The 19,448-nt window shown below is 42.6% G+C and overlaps 1 protein-coding gene across 1 annotated transcript in view; it reads right to left on the bottom strand.

Annotated features, from left to right (window-relative positions):
• Positions 1–19,446, bottom strand: part of CTNNA1 (catenin alpha 1) — a 313,848-nt gene extending 294,402 nt beyond the window's left edge. Inside the window, exon 1 of the mRNA XM_043589023.1 lies at positions 19,282–19,446. Within this exon, the coding sequence (XP_043444958.1) occupies positions 19,282–19,342 (61 nt within the window). The 5' untranslated portion in view covers positions 19,343–19,446. The remainder of the gene's footprint in view (positions 1–19,281) is intronic.
• Between the last annotated feature and the right edge of the window lie 2 nt (positions 19,447–19,448).

Below are 19,448 nucleotides of genomic sequence, written 5' to 3'. Positions count from 1 at the left end.
CTAAGAGTAAAGCTATGCAGGAGTAAGCAAAGCTAAGTGATGGAAGTAGTCTATACCTTGATGCACCATTTAAACTCATGGATTTAGTCTTCCTGAAGCAAGTCTACTCTTTGCTGGAGATGTTTGGGAAAAAGGCAGATAGCTGCCTTTCACTCATCTGTTATTGGGTCCCTAAACTACCTCAGTTTTATTCCCTCTCACAAAATATATTAGGAGAAAAGTTATGGAAATGGATGAGAGTTGTCAAAACTTCCCCCGTTTACCTCCATATCTAAACACAAGATCCCAGATCTCTTGAGAACAAGAATGAGGAGCCACTTTCATTCTAAAAATACTGAGTCAACTCAGTATTTGAGGCATGTCCCTCAATCAGTGGGAATATCTGGAGAGAAAGATTTACTGTGCTCTCACATTTTCCTTTGGCCACTATCAATGTAGATGGGTCAAGATATATCAGTGGCACACCAGGACTCAGTGATATGTCAGAGAGTTCTCTGCTCCTTTGCCAACTCCATCCCTTCCTATCCTCTCTGTTAATGTGAAGGAAGTTATGTTCTAAGGGGTCACCAGAAGCAGTTAAGTAACTGTTTTGTAGAGGCTTCCTTGGAAGAATGTAAGAATTCACCCTTATTCTCGCAAGAGGTAGCCAGTCCCAAATCTCGCAGACTCTGATGATGAAGCCTGGACTTGGAGAAGAAAGCAGGTAGTACAGAAGGAAGAAAGAGGGAAACCAAAGAGAACAATTACCAAAAAAGAGGGAAAAAGAATCTCCCAAGCACAAAATAGCAACAAGAAGAAGCCAACAGATTGAGTGAAACATACCAGAACCCGAGCACCTAAAGCCCCCACAGCAGGCAGTTCCTGGGCAGGCGCTGAGCTTCTCCTTTCAGATGACTCTGGACCCTGCCCTGGGGAGGTGAAGCCTGGCCAGCTCCCAAACAGAGCACAGACCTGCACAATTGACTAGCTGTCTAGTCATGGCTCAAGGGTTCTTGCAATCAAGATGCTTCCATAATTGGTTAAATCCGTGGAACCTCAGCCTGTGGTTCTGAGCTAACAAGGCTACTTAAATCCTTGCTGGCACCACTGTCTGCCAGATGCCTGCTGAAGAAGCCACCTATTGCTAGAACACATCCTCATCTTCTCTCAGCAGACCTCTACTCATCTATACTTTTGGGACAGAGGAAAAGAGGGTATTATTCCCAATGTTCATAATCATTGGGCATTAATCATCATCACTATAATCACAAAGTTATTTGGGTTACTCAATACTCTACCACTTGGGAGAGGTGCTGTCTTAAGTTTGGTTCCCTAGAAGCAGAGCTCAAGAGAGGATTCAGGTAATATGATTTATTGAGGTGTGCCCTTAGGAGAAAGAATGAAAAAAGCAGAAGATGGCAGGAAAGAAGAATGTGGTTGCAGCTTTGTTTGACTTCTGCCTGATCCCACAGGGGAGCTCAAGAACATAAATAACACCAAAGAATTGATCCTTCCTTGAGGTGAAGGGGGTGAAAGCGATAGGGAAGTACAGATAGGGTCTCCCATCCACCAAGCAATTTTCTTGAGAAGGGGGCATCTGTGAGCTACTTAGAACCCAATACAGCAGCTGGAGACATGATACTCTGATGTGGTAAAGATGCATTCCGGCAGGAGTACTGACAGCATCCACCAGGGCTCCCTTAGTCAGCTCTGGCTGACGTCACAAATTACCATAGAGTGTGTGGCTTCAATTTATTTTCTCATAGCTCTGGAGGCTGGAAATCTGAGGTCAGGGTATCAGTGTGGCTAAGTTCTTACAAGGGCTTTCTTCCTGGTTTGCACATGTCCACCTTCTTGGTGTGTGCTCACAAGGGGCCTGGGGAGGTGAGTTAAACAACAAGCCCTCTGATGTCTCCTCTTATAAGGGCACTAATTCCATCATGAGAGCCCCACCCTCATAACCTCTAAACAACATCATCTAAACCTAAATACCTCTCAAAGGCCCTTCCCCAAATACCATCACATTGGGGGTTAGGGTTTTAGTCATCTGAATTTTAGGGGAATACAATCCAATCCATAGCAGCTACCATTCTGTAAACAGGGAAAAGAAACAAGAGTTAGCCAGATTTGTTCCAGAAGAGCCATTTCCCTTGCACCTAAGTTCTTCTGGAACCCCATCTATGGACTGACGCAGAAGAAAGAAGTTAAATCTTGACGGGCTGAGCTAGGCCTCGGATCTCCCAACAGCTTCTTTTGTCAGCAGGTGCTGTTTCCTGTCCTGTGATTGTCTGCAAGCCTTAGTCCTTGGTAAGTATTCTGTAGGTGACAGCAGAGGCATCTGTGTGCTATCCTATCCAACTTAGTCTTTGAAGCTCCCAAGCAGAGCCATTAACATTCTCTTCAGTCACAGACAGTTCTCTTCAGCCTGTTAGTCTCATTTTCTTCCCTTCAGACTTTCTCATCAAGAGCAGAAGCTTCCTTGTTCTTAGAACCTTTTCTTCTCTTCAAAGAGCTCTGGGCTCCAGGGAGGCCTGTGGCCAACTTGCCAGACACCTCTGGATTCCCAATGAAGAACAGATTGCCTCCTGCTCTGCAGCTCAGGACCCAAGCACTTCTGACTCCCCTCACCTAAGGATTGAGCAAAGGACCAAGTAGGATGCCCCCTTCCCTCTAGGTAGTCCTCCAGGTAGGATTAGGCGTTGGGTTATTGAGGCTATCCTGCTTAGTTCCCCAGTCTACCACTACTTCTGGATTTGGGTTATTCAGACAGAGGAATTCAGCAGGAAGTATCACTAGCCCTGCCCTTGAGAGTAGGAATCCATCCACTGGCCACCCTCCATTTTGGAGCCCCTTTCCATTCATTTGGGAGGAGGTGGGGAGGACTCTCCATTTCACAGATGGAGCCCTATAGGGGCAGAAAAGAGTTCTCAATGAGAATGCCATTCATGCCTCTTGTATTTATTAAGAGCTATCACACACACAGCTGTGTGGTGGGTTCCTAGAAAATAGAAGAAGTAATCTCAGGGAAGCTTAAATGCTACTACTGGCCCCAAAGTAAATTTCTTTAGCAATCTACAGATTTTAATAAGAGGGACTCAGGTGCTGGCAGTTCACTCAAAGATGAGTAAGTCAGGCAGACAGTAATTCAGTTTCGTTGTTGAAACTCTCCTTTGAAGGCTTCTCTTTCCTTCCAAGAACTACTGGTTGTATTCCTTTATCTTCCCCAAGGTTTTCCAGGATGAGAGGACTGTGCCATATTCCCCCACTGCCCAGGACATGATTCTGACATTTCTACATCTTTCCTTCACTTATGCCCTACAGTTGTCTCAAGCATACAAGCACTCACTCCTTACAACTGCTTCTGCAGTAATTCCAGAGAGGCACATGAAAACAACTTTCCCAGGATTATATTTTACTAAATTCCTCTGCAGACAAATAGTTATGGCAATAGGGTGCAATCATTTGTATTCATTTCACTGTCCCAGTGGATCCAGCATCACTGGGCATACCAGCCCAGGTGGACACAGAGGCACACAGAAAAGGTCTGCGACTCCATCTGCTGGCTTGCCAGCAGCTCGGGGTGCAGCCTTTGAATTCCTTGCAAGACAGGCTCTGGCTCTGAACCAGGAGACCAAGATGTCTTTTCATCATGATAGAATACAGATATTCAGCCATTTTATCAAAAGTGATGACATCTACCCTTCCAAACTTAAACCCACAGACACAGACAACAAATACAGCTGGAAAACACAGAGCCAAGGAATATTGATCTAATAGGAGCTGCCTCTGCTCTGAGAAGCATTGCTTTGGGGCTATAACAGGGACCTGCATCTAACAAGAAGACAGCTCCAAAACAAGGGCGGGGGGGGGGGGGGGTGGGAGGGGTTAGGATGGAGTTGACAAAAACACTGATGAAATTGGGCATTTTCTCTTCTTCTTTCCATCAAGCCCTTCATCTCCACTTGCCTTGTGTATGAAAAATGCTGCTTCTGCAGATTATTTATTCCCCGGGGCCTGTGATCTATCCAGAGTCATCTTTTATCCTCACAATTTCTAGTTTATCTATCTTACTGTGAGGTAAGGAAAAGACTGGGGTCCATTTTATTTTATTATTTTTTTAAGTTTTATTTATTTATTTTGAGAGAATGAGCATGAGTCAGGGAGAGGCGCAGGGGTGGGAAGACAAGGAGACAGAGAGAGAGAGAGAGAGAGAGAGAGAGAGAGAATGAATCCCAAGCAGGCTCCATGCTGGGCACAGAGCCTGAGAGAGGTCTTGATCCCATGACACTGGGATCATAACCTGAGCCAAAATCAAGAGTTGGATGCCTGACTGAGCCACCCAGGTGCCCTTATGGGAGTCCATCTTACAGATAAGGACAATTAAGCTTCCTTAACAGAAGACAGAAAGAGAAAACGATATTACCTACCATTACTCAAAAATTAATTACTTGGTTCTTGGGGCACCTGGGTGGCCCAGTCTGTTGAGCATCCAGCTTTTGATTTCAGTTCAGGTCTTGATCTTCAGGTTGTGAGTTCAAGCCCTCCATTGGGTTCCACATTGAGTGTGGAGCCTATCAGAAAGAAAGAAAGAAAGAAAGAAAGAAAGAAAGAAAGAAAGAAAGAGAAGGGGGAAGAAAGAAAGAAATTATGCACTTGGTTCTTGATATCCCTACATGGTATTATGTATTTGCAAGTTTCAACAGAGACTCTATTCTGCAGTATCCATGTCATAGCAAAGTGAAGTGCCAGCAAAGATTCTGGCAAATTCTATAAATTTTCATAGAAAACAGTTGAAAGGCAGTTACAAAACTCTAAAACCTTCACCCAAATCAAGGGTAAAAAAAGTTGTTGGATATTAAGAGAAAGTGGTTGTTTTTTTTTAATGTTTGTTTATTTAGAGAGAGCGTGCAATTACGAAAGAGCAAGTTTGTTAATAAGGGAGGGGTTAGCGAAAGAGAGGTGGAGAGAGAATCCTAAGCAGGCTCCTTGCTGTCAGCACAGAGCCCAACGTGGGGCTTGATCTCACGAATCATGAGATCATGACCTGAGCCGAAATCAAGAGTCAGACACTTAACCAACTGAGCTACCCAGGCACCCCAAAAGAAAGTTTTTGAAAAAGATGTATTTGGTGAGAAATTTTGGTGTCCTATGGGTACTCCTCTCCAAAGAAAGAGAGGTACCTGCATTTCACCACAAGCCTAATGAGAAGGGCCTCAAGGGGACCCCTCAGAGAGCTTGCTATGTGTCTTTGTCAATTAGAGGGGCAGAATGGACTAATTTCTGACTCCAGCCCAAGAAACACAGGGACCACTATATGGGCTGGTGGCTGCTTTGTCATGCTGGGATCTGCCCATAGTCACAGGGCTTGAGTGAGCAAAGAACCTGTTTCTCATGGAAAAACTGGAAATGGAATGTTGAATTATTAGGGGCTATAGAGGAAGAAAGCAACTGAGAGAGGACAGTGTAAAAAAAAAAGCAGTGTCACATACTTGTCCAGGTCAAGCGTGTATGTGCATATGTGTGGAGGGGACTTCAGATCTCTGAAGAACCCACAAGAGTACCCCAAGAAAATGCCTGATTTAAACTTTGGCCCCTCCTACACCTGTTGGGATGAGCACTGGGTGTTGTATGGAAACCAATTTGACAATAAATTTCATATTAAAAAAAAAACAACTTTGGCCCCTCCTGGCTTTAAAAAAAAAGCCAGCTTCAACAACATGAAATAAGTACAAAATTTCTTGCCATCTCTTACTTTCTTGCTGTAGTCATGAATGGCTCAGAAATTTCAGGGAAGTAACAAGGACCATACTTCCTCTCTTCACTGTCATCAAGCCCCAGATTGGGGAGCACAAATAGCTTAATCTTGAAGAAATCTGCAAACACTGACAGTACCTGGGCTGAACATGTTAAGTACGTAACTAGATCATGTTTTACTGCATAAAGTCACTATAGGGCTTCCTGATTACCTGCAAGAAAAGCATTTGTTCAGAAGCAGAATTAGGACCATCAATGCAGAGCAGTTTTAAAGTAACAGTGGGAACCAAAAACAAAGTTTCTTTTATGATTACACCTTATGAGTCCTACTTGTCATTGTTCCAATTACAATTGTAAAAGCTGTTCCTCCACCTTTCCCTCACCCTCAACCTTACCTTTACTATAAAAATAATAAGTGTGCCTGGGAGGCTCTGTTTTAAGTGTCTGTCTCTTGATTTAGAATCAGGTCATGATCCCATGATTCCTGAGATCGAGCCCCACTTTGGCAGCACAGAGCCTGCTTGGGATTCTTTCTCCCTCTCTCTCTCTCCCGTCCTGCACTTGTACTGTGCTCTCTCTCTCTCTCCCCCTCGCTCTCAAAAAAAAAAAAAAAAAAAAAAAAGTAATAAAAACACCACCAAAGGGGTCATAACAAGAGGAGCTATTGTCAGAACTAATAATTCTCTTTGACTTAACAGCACTCTTAATGTCTTTGTGGAAAAGGAGGCCTATGGACTCGAGTTCTGCCTACTTCTCCATTTCTTCTTAATTTCCCAAGCATCCCCTATTCCTTTCTGTCACTCCACAGTATGTACCACAGTTTTGAGGGAGACTACTTCTACTTCTTCTTTTTTTTAAGTAAGCTCTACACCCAAAGTGGGGCTTGAACTCATGACTCTGAGATCAAGAGTCACATGCTCTACTGACTGAGCCAGCCAGGCACCCCTGAGGGAAACTACTTTTAACAGTGTCCTAAAATTTCCTGTGTTGTCACAGTCCTGCCCCACATCCTGCCCATCCTCAGGGATAACACAAAGGTCAGAAGATATGATGACAGCTTCACACCCTCTTCCATGACAACATTTATCTTCTCAATTTTCCCCTAGAGTCCACAGTGGATGAGATACATACACATACACCCACATACAAAAATTGTATACATGAATTCTCTGCCCTCCAGGGAAGGAAAACTTAAGACAGCTAACATTAAACACACACGCATAAATGTGTAAATATGTATAAATAACAGAAAACAAATACATGAACAGCAGGGGAAATGCATGATTGAGATGGGAAGCAGAATCCGCCAGTCAACAAATGATTTACTGAACAGCTACTAGATGTTAGACATTGAGCTAGGTTCTGGTAATACAATTTTGAACAGAAAAGACACATTCCCTGCACAGACATGGAGCTTTCAAAATGCCAGAGAAAATAAACACTAAACAACTATTTACTAAAAAGTAGGTTAATGAATGAATAAAAGTGTATGAGGTGCTGTGTAAGATAATACACGGGACTGGCCTGAGCATTAGGAACCTAATCTAGTGGGGGGTTTGAGAAGCTTGCCTACACCAGCGACATTTCAAATGGGTCCTGAAAGCTGAGTAGGGTTAGACAGATGGCTGGTGGGGAGAAGAGGGACCTAGGAGAAGAAAGGGCAAATGGGAAGCCAGAAGCTACACATTCAAGGAACTGAAAGAAGGCCTGTGTGGCTAGACTGGGTCTTTCTATGAAGCAGTGGGAAAGGGGCCAAGTAAGGAGACTGAAGAGATCAGCAGGAAGCTGGGGATTTTCAGTGTTGATTCAGAACAAAGCAGGTGAAAATTATAGGATAAAAGATTCAAAGGACTGGAAGGAACTTTAAAGGTTATCTAGTCCAACCACCCAGATGCTGCTGGAATCCTGTCTGCCCATTCCCTACCTCTGGATCAACATGAATGGAGGCCAGAAAGGGCTTACATGGGATCACAGGAGACTGGTGTCAGGGAGCAAGTGAAATACCCATGGAGCCCCAAAGGCTGAGGCAGAAGGGTTCTTGGCTTCATTTCTCTGTCCCCAGAGTAGGAGTTGGAGCTGCCAGGTTCATCGGCCTATCTGTGTGAAGACACCCTGACAGCATTAGCCAAAGTGAAGCGGATGGCAGCCACTCATGTTTATTAACCACAGCTTGGTGGGTGGAGAATTACTCTGAGCAGGTGTCAGGGAGGTTGGTTTGTTCAAGAGAGTTTGGCTAGTTTGCACTCACAACAGAGAACCCTATTGTGGAGGGCCAGGCAAGGCAGCCTATAGTAAAGCCAAAAGAGAGCAAAACCAGTGTGCCCATCACCCAGAGGAGCTCTGGCCTGTTCACTCTAATACTGGAATTTGTTCATCACTGCTAGGGTGCATGTTTCTTGTGCTAGAGCCAGGACATGGAGGCTACTCCTTCATGGTACAAAGCAATTAAACATTCATGTTTCCATGGTAGTAGTGAAGCCTGCTCCTCCCACCCCCACCATTTCCCTTCCTTTTCCTGCTTCTCACTATATGGCAGGGTTTGGTATGCTCAGTAAGGGTCCCATGTCCTTGCCATCATTGTCACTAATCAGCATTTAGTAAGCACTCTACACTACGAAGAGCTTCATGGTGGCTCAGGATACAGGAAAGTAGAGGTCTCTATACTTAAGAGGCTCATAAATCTAGATGAGGAAGGCAGAAACATGCACCATAACCTCAAGTACCAAATGGATATAGATGGAAAAAATGAGGCTTTATGGAAAACTAGATGGCTGTAGAATCACTATGGAACTAGATGACTTGATAATCCCCAAGCTCTCTGAAGGAGCTGGCACTTGATCTGGGTCTGACATCAAAGTCAGGTGTGGTGAGGAGGTGGGAAAGCATGTGTGTGTTGAAGGAGGGATGTGAGGCACGGGGATAGAGGGACAGGGTTAGACCAGGGGTTTCTGACAGAGTAGTAATGGGAAGTCAGATGTGAAAGGTGAAGAAAATCATGAGAAGCCCTAATGGTAGAATAAAGTGCTTGGAGCTTTGCTTTTATTCTGGAGATAACGAGACACCACTAGAGTTTTGGAGCAGAAGTTTTAGAACAACTCTGGTGATTGGAATGTGCAAAATAATTTGAATGGAGAAGAGGGGGAAAAAAGGCAAGGAAGCCAGTTTCAGATCAGCATATGGCAGAATTTGATAACTTTTAGTTTTTCTTCTATTGCTAAAAGAACTGGATGACAGACATTTCCCTTAACCTCCCATTGAAATTAAAGAAAAAGAGATGAAAGTTTTGGTTGCAGTGATATGGGTTTGGGATTTATAAAACCATTAAGATTCCTGTAAAAGAGTAAGATAGAAGCAAGAGCTTGAAGAAACTGGCCTCAGAGCAGCATGATGCAGGGAAGTGCTCCAAGCAGATTAGAAAAAGATTCTCCTGGGTTGCAGATGAAGATGAGTTTGTAGGACCTGGAAGGGACCTAAGACCCTAAGTCTTGCTCCCTGGAAGCACCTGAGGAGGGAACATGACCCTTGAGAAGATGGGCCACATGAAGCAACTGGGAGACAGGAGTCTAGACAGCAGGATTCACAGCCTTACAAGAATCCTGTGAGTCAATGATGAAGAGCAGACACTCATTCCCTGGACCTGAAGGGAAGGTCCAAATGATGGGACAACAGATGTGTCAGGAATAACCAGCAACTCAGAACCCTCTCTAGTCTGATGGCAAAATATAAGACCCTGGAATCACAATTCAAACCTGAAGATGAGAAATAGGTGAGGTTAAATTTCCCACCATTAAGGTGGGATAGGAGCATAAAACTGGAGTGTATCTTTATTTAAGATATAAATAAATGTGATACTTCCCCCACACAGGAATTTATAAACTGAGAGTCATACCTGCTATAAACGTTGCAGTTCAAGTGTGAAGGGATGACACCTAGATGAGAATGATTGCGAAGAAAAGACAAAAGACATAAAAGTCCTAGATGTATTATGCAGGAATAAAGAACAGGACTTGATCTGCCCAGAATCTACAGAAAATCCCATGGCATGTTGAGAATGCAGGAAGTTTCTCCTTGCCTCTGTCACTCTCTACCCTTAGGCATTCCTATAGGGGACTCAAGTAAATGCTTTATGAGTTAGTCCTAGCATCCATAAATTATGATGAAAAGTAACTTAAAAAAGCTTTGTGTTCTCCCAAGGCTGTATGTTAGTGCTCGGGTAATAAAAAAAATATGAGATTTAGTCACTGAGTTTCCACTTTGTATCACATATGGAGAGCAACAGCAATACCTAGATTAACATTACTCTGTTCTCATCCTTGAGATGCTCACAATCTAGTGGAAGGATGGACATGCCGTCCCTTGTGTGTGTCACAGCAGAGCTGGGTAAATCTAGCAGGATCAAGTGACAACCTACGCTTCAGGAAGCCAGAGAGGGCTTTACAGAGAAGCTGAGATTTAAGTGGGTTTTACAGGAGGAGTAGGAGCTCAACATTTTGGTAAGGAAAAGAAGAGCACTCTGGGTAGTACACACAAGGCATGGAGGAATAAAGAAATCGGGAGCTTGCATTGGGGACCGGTGAGAAGGGATGAAAAAGAACTTGGAAGAATGAGCTCCCCAGTATTTTCACAAGACTAATGAAGTTATAAAGATCACATAAGTGATTTTGCAAATTCACTAGTAGGTTAGGACCTATATTCTAAGCCTGTGAGTTGGGACTCACAGAGCTAAGTGGGATTATCATAACAAAGAACAAAATTCAACCGCATTCAGTGAAAAAGATGTTCTAGCTAGAAATGGATCCTACAATCTTTAACCAAGGGTAGGCTACCCACATGATGGACACAGGAGGAGCAGCTATTAACATATTCACCCCAAAAGGACTTCTGAGATACACGAAGTCATGTGTCATCTGGTATATGGCCCTATGCTGGATACTACACAAAGGGATATGGACACTTAACTACCCTTACAGAACCTAACAGCCTGAGACCAAACTTCATTTGTCTCTCTGAGGACATGTCAACAAAATTACTAGCATGTTTTCCTTCCTCATTAATCTCTAACCTCATAGCCTTCTTCACCTACCACACGAGCAACTTTTACAGAAAACACTTTATCTTAATATCCATATTCCAGGAGTCTGGATAAAGCCTGGGAACTTAGAGGGGCCCATCATACTGCACAGCTTCAAGCTTTCTGTATTGGGGGTCACTTTTAGGCCACTTCTCTTTAGGCACTACTCCTTTCCCACCTTTGTCCTTCACGATAAAGACAGCGTCAAAGAGGGCTACGCTTGCCTGCAATCCATGGTAGCTTCATTTGAAATATGGCACAAGAAGAAAACACCCCTCAAAACTTGAGAGAGTTTTTTTCCTAATAATGTGCCTGAAGATTTATTGAAACATCTGAAGCTCATTTTCAGCACATTAAAGATTTGAATTGCAAATGTACAGGTTATATATTTTGCAATGTATTTCTGATAGAATTCAGGAATCAGGGGAGAAAAGATATTATTGACACATTGTTTGAGAGTGACGGGGGGATCTTAAAAAACTGACTTCAACTAAAAAAAGAAAAAAATCTGGTTTTACCCTTCAAATAAAAAGTGCATTTGATTTTGAAAAACAATCATCGAGACTCACATTTTTGTGTTTAACAACCACCTTGAAATTGCTCTCCCTCAGAGGACAGCATGATTCTGGGCCACCTTCGCATGAATGATTTATGACATTCATGAACTTGGCAACTACATCAGTTTTTCTAAACCTGGCATCCAACACCAGCTGCATGTTAAGTGAAGATTTATGATTTATAAAACTTACCTCATTATGCAGAGGTACATGAATTGTCTTGTGTGTGCAGTCTATAACTCCCAAGACAGATAAGGAGGCAGCTATGTCACAGAATTTATGGCTCCTTCCTGCTAAAGCTGAAGTTTTGAAGAAAAACTAAAAAAAAAAAAACAAAAAAAAAACCTGGCCCTTTGGAGAAAAATAGCTTTAGCTAACCATTACACTCCCACATGATGAACTGGCCATAGCTCACCACTATATCTTACAAGAACAAAGAGGCTAACAGTGAAAGTCACTTTAATCACAGCACTGAACTATGTCTCCATTTTGAGCACTGCAGTAATAGACAGAACTTAAATGACTCTTTGGAAATATCAAGCAGTTTGTCAGCTTAATTTCCCCCAGTTTGGTGTGTGAGATCTCTTGTTGAGATTTCTCATCAAGTAGTCCAGCCAGAACCACAGACATGGACTTCAGAGAAGAGAATTCAACACGTTGGTGTGCCCAGTGGCTTCCTGCATGTACCTTCAACATGAGGAAGAGTAAATGTTGGCGTTGGTTATGAAATGCAGCTTGTTTTCAAAGATATTTTAGAAATGCAGCAAATCTCTCCCCATATCCTGCTAAAAAGTGGGAGCACAGAGGATTCTGTGAATCTCAAGAAAGAATCAGATTATAGAGACAGTCATCAAAAATGACAAGTATAGGGGCACCTCGGTGGCTCAGTCAGTTAAGTGTCTGACTTTGGCTTAGGTCATGATCTCGCAGTTTGTGAGTTCGAGCCCCGCATCAAGCTCCGTGCTGACAGATCGGACCCTGGAGCCTGCTTCAGATTCTGTGTCTCCTTCTCTCTATGCCCCTCCCTCACTGTGCTCTGTCTCTGTCTCTATCAAAAATAAATAAATGTAAAAAAAAAAAAAAAAAAAGACAAGTACATGGGACCAGGTTGAGAAGCAGATCTCTTTAGACAAGATAAACACAAAAAGCAGAATATGAAAATGGTAAGCACACACGATGACAGGGAAAAGGCAAAGTGATGGAAAAAAGGATGTTTCCAGCCTAGAGATTTTCAATAGTATAAAATGAAGAGAAAAACAATGAAATTCGTAATAAAGTATTTTCAAATATACCTATGAATATACCTATAGAGATATATACATGGTTGTTAACGTCCCTGAATGCAAGAAGTACACCCTCTGTCTCTCCTCTGCAGAACTCTCTAAACAGTGTTCTACCCTACCTGGCCTTCGACAGTATAGAAGACCAGCACTCAAATACCTGAGGCAATGGAAGAAAGCTGAAAATGTAAAAAGTCTCCAAGGAAGGGTAAGAAAATTACTTGGACAAAGGAATGTGAGGAACCCATTTCCAACTTTAATAACTAATTATTAAGTCACTTGATTTTTGAAATGTGTCTGGTATTTCAGTGTACTGGATGCACTGAAATGTGTCCAGTTCTTAATAACACCTTATCTGCTCATTGAAATGCAGTTACTCTAACTCAGTTAAATGATGCTCTTCACACAAAATGGTGCCCTGGATCGCCTGGGTGGCTCAGTTGGTTAAGCATCTGACTCTTGATTTCCTTCGGATCAGGTCATGATCTCACAGTTCGTGAGATTAAGCCCCATGTCGGGGGCTCTGCAATGACAGCAAAGAGCTTGCTTGGGATTCTCTTTCTTTCTCTCTGTCTCTGTCTCTCCACCCACCACCCCCCCTCCTGCCTGCCCAAGTACATATATAAACTTTAGGAAAAAAAAACCAAAAGAACTAAAACTGGAGCACCTGGGTGGCTCAGTCAGTTGAGCATCTGACTCTTGATTTTGGCCCAGGTCATGATCTTGCTGTTCGTGGAATCAAGCCCGGCATCGGGCTCTGTGCTGATGGTGTGGAGCTTGCTTGGGATTCTCTCTCCCTCTCTCTTTCTCTCTGCCCCTCCCTCGCTCACACTCTCTTTTTCTCTCTCAAAATAAATAAATATTTTTTAAAAAGTTAAAAAAACAAAACCAAAATGATGTCCTAGGGTAAAAGAACAGTATCAAAGAACCACAAATGCATTAATTAAGGTAAAGCCTCTTTGGCCACTGGGAGTATATCCAAGAGCAGAGTACATGTACAAGGAAGAACTTCATTTGAGTTCAGAGACTCATTTACTACTTCTCATTAAGCTACCTATAGATTTGACCACTCAAACACAGGTGCTGTTCTCCAGGGCTCTGGGTCCTGGCATTCTGTTGACTGCCTGTAATCCTGAGAGCTACCTCCCAAGCTCAAGCCAGGGAGTCATGCTCTAAATGGAATGAGAGAGAAGTGGGCAGGCACCATACACACATACACAACATATACATATACAAGAGCCCAAGGCAGACCAAACTTCCTTCTGGGAAGCCACACAAAGCTGGGGAGAACACACATACATGGTGGCCTGAATCACAGCCTCTGTAGAGTTGCCTTTGTACTTTGCCACGCTCAGTAGCAGTTTGTTATTCTATGGTGGAAGACAGGTGTTCATGAACTCCCCAGCAACTATCATGCTCACAGATTCCCCTTTCCCCTAAAGAATGGGTCACAGGGCTCTTCCCAGGCAAACCAGCTTGCTTCACATCATGTCACATACACAGTCACCACCCCCACCCCACCCTCAATTGCTAGTTAAATAAAACAAGGAATTGGCACCTAAACCAAAGGTCTACAAACTGACCCAGTGACCCTTGAGACAACTTGGCACTTTTCTGTGCCTTTACACAATAACAGAACTCCCTGTGGATGACTAGTTCAAGCCACGTAGGAAGGTAGCCAGGATGGTGCAAGCAGCCCCAGGAATACACTGGGGTACAGGAAGAAAATATTCAAATATATTTACATTTATTTTTTTCTTTTCTACTTTTATTTTGAATTTGAAATATGTTTAATAATAGTACTAGATATATGTAAGTGTATATAAATACATAAATATACACATAATGGAGGTGTGTGCTCAAATATTTTTCTAATAGGAATGTGTAACAAAAAAGTTTGGAGACCAGAGGATACCATGGTGCTTGGGGGTATTTCTAAGTAAGATGTGGGTCCTTAAGCCCCACCCCACCCCCATCAGAATTCCCTGTGGAACTTAAACACACAGATTCCTTGACCCACCTCAGACCTACAGGACTAGAATCTCTAGGAGTGGGATGCTTAGAGCTTCCTACTGATGTTTGGGAACTAGAACAATAGAAGAATTAGAGAAGCAGGTATGAAGAAGCTGAGCCACAAAAAGGGCCGAATCAGTAAAAATGGGAATGTCAGAAGCCCATTTCTTTCTTTCTTTTTTTTTAAGAGAAGAGTGGGTTTTTGTTAAATGTTTATTTTGGAGAGAGAGAGAGAAAGGTGGGGGGGAGCTTGCATGTGCATGAGCATGAGCTGGGAGGGGCAGAAAGAGAGAGAGAGACAGAGAGAGAGAGAGAGAGAGAGAGAGAGAGAGAGAGAATCCCAAGCAGGCTCCAGGCTGTCAATGCAGAGCCCCACATGGAGCTCGATCCCACAACTGTGAGATCATGACCTGAGCTAACATCAAGAGTCAGATGCTCAAACGACTTAGCCACCCAGACGTCCCCCAAAAGCCCATTTCTGAGGGAGGACCAATAACTGGTTGCTATAGGCCAGGTCCTCCTGTGGCCTAAGGAAGAGTAGTCACCCTCCTTGTTCTTCCAAAACTCTAGCTTTATGGATACTGAACAATGCCTGTATTTCCCCAACTAGCCTTCAATTAAATCTTCATCACCTAAGGAAACCTGGGCACGTCCTCTCCTGATGGCTGGGGAGCAGCAGTAGGGAAACTTAGAAACCAATAGCCCCTCACATAGAGAGCCTGTAATCCAGGGAAACAAAAAATAGTGGACATAATCTCCCTAACTCAGTACTTTCAGGAATGAGGACAAGATAAGACAAAGAATATACAAGCCAGAGTTGTCTGTAAGATTTTGAAAAAGGTTCTGTACTGATTGAACATTTAATTTGAAATCATGTGGGTGATTTCTAAAAACCATACCAAGTAAAAAGGGAGGCTATGGAGCAGAAGCTAACACTGTCTGTGTGACCTTGGGCAACACAGTTGTTCTTTATCTTCCTCATCTATTAAATGAAAGGTTAGACTTTAAAAGGTATCTTAAGTTCCTTTCCATGTTTCTACAACCCAAGTTCAGATTCAACTTCTAGCTCAAGGTTCCTTTCACTATACCATGCTAATGAAGATTAATTAAAATTAAAGCCCTTTAAGCTAGAAAATTCAGAAAGGCCTCCTTTACCTTTAAAAATTAACTATTAAATGGATCTTCATGAAAAGCAAATCTCTGCTTTTGGTGACCCTCTTCCCTCCCCAAATAGGTGCTTCAAAATATTGGTTCTGGACCTATCCAAGAACCAATTGTTTTCCAAACCTGAATGAAAATCCAGAGTGAGGCTGATTTTTATCCTGTGCAATGAGACTGCAGTATCAATGGAATGCAAATGTCCTATCTAAACAGAGTGACATTTTATTTTCATTTATTGCTGGCTTACTCTTCTTTCAGGGTCATCCTCTATTTTTCTTTTCTCTTTTTGGAAGGAGGGCAGGTTGGTGGGTTACCCAAGCTTTCAATATAAAATGAAACCCAGTAATTGTCACCTCTGGGCACAGAGACATCACCTGACATAATACTTCCTACGCTTCACTGGGGCAAGTTCTGTTGAATCAAACTTGAATGGAGTGACACCGTGTAATATGCTCCAATATAGTGTAGCTAATGCCAGCATGGAGAAGTGCAAACTGGCTCCTGAGACCTGCTACAGGTACATGAAAAATTCCAAGGAGAACAAAAGTGAAAAAAAAGTTCCAAAACTGACAAAAGTGACAAGGAGAACAAAAGTGACAAAAGCATGCCACATTTTTATTTCATGAAGATGGAAGGTGCCACAGCAGGATATTCGTCTTTGGGAAAAGTGAATAAAACATCATCTGAGTCACCAATTTAAAGACATTTTGCTTTAAAAATATAAACTTGATTCTATGAATTCTATTATAGATTATACTTTACAGTTTGTTCTGCAATCTTAACTACACAAAATTTTTAAAAAATATTTCGAACTCTTTTATTCCACTGACTAAAATAACTGTTGTTAATACTGGATTAGGCTGATATTATAAAATTGAACTTCTGCATGTATGTGGAGGTAAAAGATGAGGCCCATTTCGGCAGCAGGGCCTAGTGGGAAGCAACATAGGTTCTGGAGTCAGATAATCTAGCTTCAAATTCTGACTTTACCAATCAGTTGTTATGTGAGCCATATAACACATCAACCATTCTAAACCCTAGTTTCCACATACAAAATGGGAATATTGATAGTATTCTACTTAAAACCACTGTGGTAAGCCTTCATTAGACAATGTATATAAAGCATTTAGGACAATATGTGGCATTTAAGTAAAGAGTTAACAAGTATTAGTGATTACTATCTAATAACAATTCCTATTAACTGCTGGGAGTTAAATACTTAACAACTGAAACTAGTTTTCAATCTTCAAATATGCCCCCCCCCCAAAAAAAACCCCTTAATCATACTAATTAGAATATAATTTAAAATATAGTATGCACAGGTATTGGGACAGCTGCCTGTTCTGTCTGGGAAACATTTACCCACATGCAACTCGTGTACTGGCTGGCTCCTTTCACTTTCCTGTGTGACACTGAGATGACAGCAGAGAAATGAAATACAGTACTGTGCTGTATGGTGAAGAATTATATCACCTGGCTGTGGATCTAACTGTCCATTCTTATTCATTTGCATCCTATTTCTTTTTAGACTCAAGCTCATTTCTTCAAGCCTTCAGGCTATAGGCCGTGTTAATTTGCAAGCAGCCCAGAAACCTGTCCTTCACACTGGCAAATACAATACAGCCCCATTCTCAGGCTCTAGCTTTGAGTATCTAGAGCTTACCACATCCCCCTTGTGGTCATGGAAAATATTTGCCAGGCTCTTGGGGAAACCACCAGGAACCTCAATCATCCACATTAACATTGTCTCAGACACTCTAAAGATAACACCATTTGATTCCAGGATTCTTTTGTTTAATACTTTGTGGACTTTAGAAATATGCAACAACAACAACAACAACAATAACAACAACAAACTCTTAAGAGAACCAGTTGATAAAAGAAGGAAGAGAGGAGACTAGTTACTCCAATTACTGCACTTGAACGCTTCCCTCCCCGACATACACAACACAAAGATGCAAAATTATCAATTACTACTTTGTTTCAATGTTTAATACCATTCCTCCTTCCCCTCTACTGATGTGGGGAACAAAACCAGAAAGAAATGTAGATAAAATTAAGTTTCCTTCTAACCCGCAGCTCACCGGCAAATATTTGCAACAGACAGAATATGACATTCCTCCAGGAACTCCCAACTGTCTTAATGTTAATGCTTTACTAGAGAGAAAAGCAATCTTAGCTTGACGATAGCTGGGCCTCCAGGATCCTGTGAATCTTTAGCACACAAAAATCCTTTTGGAAACTTCCCTGGTCTTTGCTTTCCCCAACTCCCAAGTATATCATCAGTCACCCTTCACAACACCAGTGCAGCTCTTTCTGCCCACGAGTCCTGTCCCTGTGCTTTGATAAAACCTTTATGCACCGAAAACATCTCAATAATCTCTCTTGGGCGTTGGCTCCAAACCCCAGCATTTTCCACATCATCTACATTCTTTTCCATCAGTATATTGTTTTAGAATACAAATCCCTACCAACAGGGGTCAAAAGTCTACCTCTCAGGGAATTAAAAAAACCAAAGAAATGAGAGTATTAAGCAGACTAGTAACAATTAAAAAATAATAGTTAAGACTTAGATAAGAGTGTGACTTTTATTACAATGTTTCGTCTGTTATGACCAATGTTATGTTTGTCTTCTCTGTTTCTCACTCCCACTTCCATCCTCCTCACAATATACACTCTTTAGTTATCTTCTTTCTCTCCCAAACTTCCCCCGACATTTCCTTCACAATTCCTCACACAACTGTGATAGCCTAAGAGGAAAGCACCTCCTTCGAAATAGGACTTAAAAGCCAAGTTGCTTCATCTTCAAAATCAAGGACACTGTCAACTCATTAGTGAATTCACGTTTTGCTTTCACTATATTTCCACCACTTAAAACAGTGTTTGACACATGGTAGGCACTCCAGTACCTGTTTGTTTCATCAGACTCCTACCTCTTTGCAAAACTGAAACTGATCACGGTGCAGTGGCCACTGACATCTCGATACAGAGCCCACAGTTTCTGTTCCTGGAAACCAGCAGGTTTGAGACGGGATTGAGGAGCTTCAGTGAGGCCTAGCACAGCAGAGGCGGCGAGGGGAGGGCGGGACGGGGGCGCAGGCAAAGAACCTAAGGTCAAGTATTTTTTTATTTTGAGGGTCTGAACGATAATTAGCCCAATTCAACCCAATTCTCTGAACGAAAGGCTGCGTTAGTAGCTCAAAACCTGAGATCCCCGTGGTAAACGGCATGAATTTGAGATCTGCACATCCAGGTGTAGTTCAAATGACGGCCAACAGGTAACCAAAAGACGAACAACAGACGGAGCAGACCAACAAATCTGCTCTGAGCCACAGATTTTCAATGAACAAACGCACAGGATAAGATGGCGCCGTTACTCAAAAAATTAGAGGGCGGAAAACGACCACCCTAGCAGATGGTGCACGCGCCCGCGCTCGCCCCGGGATACAATCTGAGCCGAACTCACGTGCGCTGAAGCATCCAATGAGTGCTGTAGTACCTCGGTTTCCACCACGCCCAGCGCACATGCGCCTTAGGCGTGCGGCAGGATGCTAGCTGCGCAGGCGCAGCAGGCTCCTCCTCTCACGCAACTGACGCAAGGCCTCTGTAATCGGTTCGCAATTTATCCGTGTG

Source organism: Prionailurus bengalensis, chromosome A1, assembly GCF_016509475.1.
Source record: "Prionailurus bengalensis isolate Pbe53 chromosome A1, Fcat_Pben_1.1_paternal_pri, whole genome shotgun sequence".
NCBI classification, from domain to species: Eukaryota; Metazoa; Chordata; class Mammalia; order Carnivora; family Felidae; genus Prionailurus; species Prionailurus bengalensis.
The sequence above is the reverse complement of the archived record's forward strand: the minus strand, read 5'-3'. Positions and strand labels throughout refer to the sequence as shown.